Source organism: Lacerta agilis, chromosome 16 (genome assembly GCF_009819535.1).
Source record: "Lacerta agilis isolate rLacAgi1 chromosome 16, rLacAgi1.pri, whole genome shotgun sequence".
NCBI lineage: Eukaryota > Metazoa > Chordata > Lepidosauria > Squamata > Lacertidae > Lacerta > Lacerta agilis.
In genome coordinates this window covers 36,336,781-36,344,157 of record NC_046327.1, presented here as the reverse complement: position 1 = coordinate 36,344,157, position 7,377 = coordinate 36,336,781, and the positions used below count along the sequence as shown (strand labels likewise).

At 44.5% G+C, this 7,377-nt stretch overlaps 1 protein-coding gene across 2 annotated transcripts in view; it reads right to left on the bottom strand.

The window, feature by feature from the left end:
• Positions 1-664: 664 nt before the first annotated feature.
• LOC117061252 (semaphorin-3F-like) overlaps positions 665-7,377 on the bottom strand; it is a 30,566-nt gene continuing 23,853 nt past the window's right edge. The window contains exons 16-17 of one of the 2 annotated variants that reach the window (XM_033173967.1): positions 2,916-3,049; positions 665-2,628 (exon numbers count right to left, since the gene is read on the bottom strand). In XM_033173967.1, coding sequence (XP_033029858.1) covers positions 2,158-2,628; positions 2,916-3,049 — 605 coding nt within the window. In that variant the 3' untranslated portion in view covers positions 665-2,157. The remainder of the gene's footprint in view (positions 2,629-2,915; positions 3,050-7,377) is intronic. The other variant, XM_033173968.1, reaches the window with a different exon arrangement.

The following is a 7,377-nucleotide window of genomic DNA, read 5'->3' as shown; positions in this document are numbered from 1 at the left end:
GGTGAAATTCCAAGGAGTCAGGGCAAAGCTTCAAAATTGGACTCCACAGAGGTGTATACTATTTTGTGCTATGTGTAACTAACCTACACAATGTGCTTTTAGTTGTTATAATAATAGCACCAAGCTTTGATGGCTTTAAAAAAGGATTACATAAATGTGTGGAGGACAGAGCTATTGCTACCCATCAACAATAGAAGCTTAATGGAAATTACATGTGCCAAAACAGTATTCTGGAACACCAGATTTTTTTTGGGGGGGGGGAAGAGATGGTAAAATGGCTATTGTTTCCAGCAGCTTCTGCAAAACAAAATGTTGAACTAGATGGGGCTTGATCCATCAGGGAAACCTTTGGTTCTTGAGCTGGATACAAGTCTTTGTAGCACCATTGCTAGGTTTTCCCCCTTGGTCCAGCACTTGAAGGTGGGGGTGCAGGGGTGTAGGCAGAACCCTCCTACAATGAGGCATAAGGCAGTTCCCCTACCATGGGGAGAAGGAGTCTGCTCACACAGAACATGTAAAAGGGTGTCTTTCCTGCTGTAGACAAAACAGAAAAGCCGGAGAACTCCAATCATCTGAATAACCTGCAGTCCAAAGCCTGCTACTGCATTTCAGTTCAACAAGCAGTTTATACAGGACTCAAAAAAAGAGCAAAAGTAGCCTTGTCTTATAAGAAAAATTCCAAACTTCACATTAGAGCAACAACTTACCCCAACCAAACTCCCACAAAATTGTTATCCAGAACACTCTCATCAGGCTAGATGGCAAGCAAAGCAGGGGACTGCTGGGGGGGGGGGAGGCTGTAGACGCCAGCATTTGTCAGTCTTATGGTGGCATGTAAAAGGAGGTGGCAGACATTAAAATGAGACTTGAGCCTGATGACTTGTTCCCTCAGACTATTAAGAGGAAATGAGAGCCCAGTCAATCCACCAAGGATGGGAAAAGGCATAAATGCACCCATTCTGCTGGTGACCAGCAGTGTTTGCGGGAACCATTACCAAGGCAAAGAACCATATGATCTAGTTCCATGATTCAATGAGGTTTTGATGATTAAGCGGTATATAAAGCACATTAAATAAAATGCTATAGTGCAGGTTTCAGGTTACATCTATGGTTGCTGGGAGAAAAGGCACACATGATGGATGAAGCCTGCAAAGTACCTAGCAGTGTTTCATTTGAATGTCTGCTACATCCTCCCACATTCCATCTTAAGATTCTGACTAAATGTAGTCTCCATGGATTCAGCACTAACCAATTCTCCCCTCCCTGCTTTTGTTTACCTGAAGAAGCATTCTAAAGAATTTGAAACCTTTATAACATTTTGGTTTACTTAATAAAAGTATTTTCCTAAGTTGGATATTGAAATATACAGAGCAATTGGTCTGCCCACTCATGCAAATTAGCTGTATTTGCTTATTTGGCCAGAGACCAGACAAAACCTAGGATAGATCTGTTTGTTGATAACTTCCATTCAAGGGTAAGGGTCGTTTTTATACCTGTGTTGTAGCCAAGGTAAAAGTCAGCTTAATAACATGTTTTTTATCCTTCTCTGATGTTGACACCTCCCATTCTTGGTAGGTCTTTGATCTAACTGGATGGGGCATTACAACTACATTTTAAATATAATTTTAGGATTACTGTGCAGGAATGTTGTTACTTTCAGAAATTCACCATGGCCCTCTGCATTTTGTTTAGAAAATAAACTGGCATTTTTATTCTCTGCAGTCTGCTCCTGTAACAGAGGGATAATATACCATGAGGTTAATGCTGACAGAAGCCCCACCATTTTCCTATCATAGTAGGAAAAACAGTTTGTCATGTTAGCAGGGGTGGTGGTGGTAGGTGGGTGGGAGGGAGTGAATGAGCATTGTAAAAAATAGACTCTAAAACCAAAGCCCCTGGAATCTGCACTGGTCATATATCTACAGCTGTGGGAAAAGCCAGTGAGCCTTGGTCCTGCAAAACCTTGGAATTAGCCTGGACACACAACACAACACACACTATTAGCATCAGTGCTGTCCCCTCAGTTTGAGGAGGAGAGAGGTTTCCCCTGTCTCTGTATCCACCCATCTCTTACAAAGAGTCCCTTGGAATGTCATTCTTTCACGCCAGAGAACATGGGTTCAAATCCTCTCCCCACTCTTTCCCCTCCCATGAAGCTCAGCTCCGAGGAGGGGAATGGTGGCCTGTCCAGGGCTTAGAGCGGTGGTGGTGCTGGCGGCTGCGGCGGCTGCTGCTGCTGCTGTTGATGCTGCTTCTTCTTTGGGAGTGCTGGGGACTACTTCTGGTCCAGTTCAGAGAGTGCTGGGTGGCTCTGTACCAGCTGCTTTGCTGTTCCGAGTCCCACAGACTAGGTCCAGTGTGGGACTGGCGGCCACTCCGACTACGCCGTGTATCCTGGCCTTTGTTGAGCTGTCGCCAATAGCTCTCGCAAATGCCAAGAGCAGGGGCCTCCTGGGTGATGGCCCCCTCTAGCAAGGCATGTGGAAGTATGTGCAAACGAAGACGGCGCAGTGTGTGGCGGAATCTGTTCTCTGTGCCTATGCACTGGTAGAGCCCACCATCAGCCGGTGTCATTGGGCCTAAAAGCACACCCTGAGGCGTGCGCAGCAACACACGATCACGGGGCAGCTGCAAAGGGAAGAAGAGAGTGAGGTAACTGAAGTGATTTAGATTTTCTCTTTAGAAATTGCACTCTGTCCGTAAATTCCTGCAGCAGTTAGTGTAGCTGCAGTTTTTGTGAGATAAATAAAAGCTGCTCCCAACATTCCTCTTATGTCAGAGATGATATCAGGCTGCTTTATTTTTAAGACAAATGTCAGTGTGACTACTCCCCCCCCAAAAAAAGTTTAACATCTCTACAGTCCACACACACACACACACACACAGCTAAAGGTTATTCAGGACGAAGGACTTACCACCTTGCGCTTGTCAGAATTGTCAGCTTGCATAAGCCACTTGATGGAGGCATGGGGAGATCGTGGTTCACACTCTAGGAATACACTTCCGCCTTCTAGTCCATATTGAATTTGCTCATGTAATTGTTGCTCTACTGTTTAAAAAAAAAGTTTGCAAATAAGTCCAGGATTTGTTGAGTGTTATAACCCCACTGTAATTCTGTATGTTTTGCAAATTTGTCTTATTTGGTTAGCATAGAGGTTTGCTTTTCCAGAATTGTTGCTGCAGAAATAGTTAACTCAAGAGTTCAGCAGCCATCATCCAATCTCCCATGCCTACACCACATCTGTGTTGCCCAAAGCTTCATATCTGTTCCATGTAGTAAGAGATAGCAATAGGAATTCCCCACAGCCTTGAAACTGGGCACCATGACTAAGTACAGCTACCTGCAGCACAGCCAGTTTTAGGCTCCACCTACGTTGACTAGAATATAGACAGTGCTCCTGGAAAGGCAGTAAAATGACAAGCATTGCTCTGGAAAAGGGAAGTACAGCTTAGCACAAAACGGAGCACTTGTGCACCTGTGAGGGAGATGTGCAGACAGGGCCAAGTCCTTGTAAGTCTACAAAAGCAAAGCGATGAGCTCAGTTGATGAGAGGCCCAACCAGGCCAGCTTGTTCAATGGCTAGGAATAGAAGTACCAGGAAGGCAACAAAAGCCAACACTTTTTCTGCTAGACATTTCAAAAGACAACATATTTTCATACCTACAGGCAGCCCTCATTCTCCAGTGCTTCCAACAGATGGGAATGAGTTTTTCAAGAACCCATGAAAAAGACAAGCCAATGGTGCCTTTGATTTAGATCAGGTATATAGGCAAACTCAACCCTCCAGATGTTTTGGGACTACATCTCCCATCATACCTAGCTAACAGGACCAGTGGTCAGGGATAATGCGAGTTGTGGTCCCAAAACATCTGGAGGGCCAAGTTTGCCTATGCCTGATTTAGATACATCGTAGTAAGTCTTCTAATGGAGGATAAGTAAAGCTGCCAACCACCTGGCAAGCAGTAAATTACATCGGAGATCACACTTTGCTGAATCTGCATTAAATGTGACAGAGCTGAGCAGCCAAGTCAGTCACTAGGGAAAGAGCTAGTGCTTGATTCTGGACCAAAGTGTAAGTAAGGCTCAAGCAGTATTACAAAAATTTAGGAAGAGTCCTTTGTCACAACGTTGCTTTGAAGTGGGGACATACCCTCAGTTGCAAAAAATCACAAAAATTAAATAAACAGAAATTTGCTGCTTTCCTATTAAGAGATCAGAAATGCAATGGAGACAAAATTTGCCTACCACATTTCAGCCCACCTTCCTTTTAGTTAACAGACTCCAGTTTGTATCCTGTCTCTTCTGGACCCTCAAAAAAGCCTTTCATTCCGCTCTCCAACTTTTCTAGTTTCTGAAGTGGAGGACAATGGAGGGATGACAACCATTACCAATGATACCACACCTCACAATGCAGGAAGGCTGCCAAAATTGCCAAATTAATGTAGAAAAGTCCAGGAACAGGGACTTACAGAGTTAGCTCTTAGGAAGTGTTCACTGCCAATTTGAGATAAGGGAATGCCTTCATTGTGGAACTGATGTAGCATCTTTTTAGTATACCCAAGATAAAACATTGCATCTGAATAGGCGTATGACAAAAACAAGCACACTCTTGCAGCCAGAAGAAGCAAGCAAGCAACACTTATAAATTCCTGATATCCAAGAATTTAATAGAAGAATTTAACCTTCAGATAAGCTGAGAATAGCAAGAAGTACTAGCACACACACCCTGCTTTGATATCTGAGAATCCTGTGATCCTCAAACCTACCAAGGCTGAGATGATCCTGTAGTACAGTTGACAAAGCAGTAACTGGATGTTCACAATCTCAAAGCCCCACTCAAGCGCCAACTAAGGCAGGAAAGCGAGCAAAGCTTGAAACGCCACTTCAGCAAAACTGTATGATTACTTCTTGACCGTCCTGATCTGGCTTAAAAAGTAGATTGCTTTGCCACAATTTGCATAAGACCTGGCCCAGGAGACTGTGCTAAAGAGGCAGGCTGGTGATAAACATTCTCCAGGGAAAGTACAAAACAACTTTAAAATAAATTTAAGCTTTGCATACCATTTCTCCCGTTGATGAAACTGTCAGCCACTGAGTTAGCAACTAACACATCCTGACCATGACTGACATCACAGCCAGATCCTCTCAGAAGCTGGCCTAAAGGTGCAAAATCCCACACTACAAGAGGGATAGGGAACCTATGGTCCTCTGGATGTTGCTTCACTACAACTCCCATCGTTCCTGGCTCTCATTATTGGCTCTGCTGTCTGGGACTGATGGGGATTGGAGTCCAACAACATTTGGAGGACCACAATTCCTCCATTCCTGTTCCATGAGAAGGCCTTGCCCTTTGCGACAGTTTCCACACTCCAAAGTACACCAAAATTTACCACTGCATCTAAGGAAGGAGACTTGAGTCCATGAAAGCTTGTGCCATAATAAAGTATTTCTCTTTAAGGTGCCACAAAACGTTTGTTGTTTTTGCTGAAACAGACTAAGACAGCTATATCTCTGGAAACACTAACATCAAGACAGGCATCAGTCAAGATAACCTTTGCATCTCACATTCTTCCACCAGTGTTTTCACTCGGAGGCAGGCAAATCATCCCAGGCAACAAGTGTGTGTGCTGCAGCAGTGCCTTCCTATGTTCTTCCTGAAAACCTCAGCCATTGCCCTCTGTTGCCAACCAGAGCTGTTTGTGGCCTATAGCTTATCCTGCAACCTCTACACTGGAAGACACTGTCCCATTGCTAGCGCTAAGTTTGTTTCAATTTCAGCCCCAATCTGTTTGTGTGTGAGGAGCAGGGGACGCCATCTTGTTCTTTGCCTCAGGAACCAAAACGTCTTGGGCCAGCCTTAGACAAACTCCTTTGGAAAAAGTAAATAAATTGCAAGACTCCTGGTCAGAAGCTGCCACTGATAATAAGAAAGGAAATGACTTGGCAAGTGCTTCTACTCAGTTGGCCAGATGAGTCTTTTAGTAAGCCTTCCTGATGATAAGCCTTGATAGTGTTAGTCCCATTCTCTTCTGCTGCCTCTAAATTAGACTGTCTTTCCTTCTGCGATGATGTCCCTCAGGTATTCTTCATAAGCAGGGAAGCCCAAGAGCTGCATAGGTCTAAGCAATCTCACTTAACCCCTGTTAAAAAAAATTATACCCCCCCCAGACATCTTGGAACTAGACTGAACACTCCTATAGATATTAACACAAGGAATAATAACAAGGGAGTGTGTAAGGGGGAAAGTATTTGCTGGGCAGAGGGCTGTTGTGCTCAGGTCCTTTGGGCTTCCCTTAGGCGTCTGGTTGGCCACTATGAAAACAGGATGCTGGACTAGCTGCCCCATTGGCATGATGCCACTCACATTATTAAGGTCTTCAGAATAGAGGGTTGTTCACATGTCACATTGAACATAGCTACAAGCCATATCTACACATGTACCAGTGTTCATGTGAAAAAGGGCGCATGTGTGGATTTGTGCAACGCAACTATTTACTTGTGGAATCACGCCATGTATGCCCACTTGACCACTTGGATCTGCAGAATTAGCACTGCCATAGGTGCCATATTTGTAAGAAATTGTTGTGATTTTTTTTTTGGCAAACTGCTTAGAGGTTGGTGGTACATAAAGGTGTGTGCGTGCATATGAATACTACTTACACTTGCTGAAATTCCCTTTGTCAAAGGTACTGAAGATTTTGTGTTGAGCCCCAGACTATTGCTGATCAGTCTGAATCTGCTTCAGCAAAGCCCTGTGGACCCACCAGGCCACCCTCAAATCCTTAGGAGAATTTGTATGGAGGGAAGGAGGCAGACAGACTACACCTTAGTAGCAATGAGGTCACTAGGATAGAGCAGCATACAGGCCTAGCTGAACCCACCTCAGCAGAACACAGTGCTGGAAGAGGTGCAGAAAAAGATAACCTCAGACGATCAAGGGGCTAAAGCATCATCACTACAAGCCTAAAGTGTCTGATACCTTCGTGGCTTACAATGGAGGAGGACAACCAAGGGAACCACAGCAGAGGTTCATAAAATTACGCATGTTGTAGATAGAGAGGTTTTTCTCCCTCTGTCAACACATTAGGCCACCCAATGGAATTCATGGGCAACAGATCCCTGGACAGACAAAAGTAAGCACTTTTTTCAACCAGCGCATCATTAGCTAATGAAAGTCACTGCCTCACAACAAGGTGAAGGCCATTGTCTAATCCTCCTTTAAAGTCATTTATGCCAAAGTCACGGAGGATGTAGTTCCATTCATGGCTATTAGCCGCGAGGTCTACATGGAACACCCACTTTCAGAGGCTGAATTTCAACTACTGTAGGGCAAGCAGGGGAGCTGTGTTGGCACCATGCTCTGCTTGCCAGCTTGC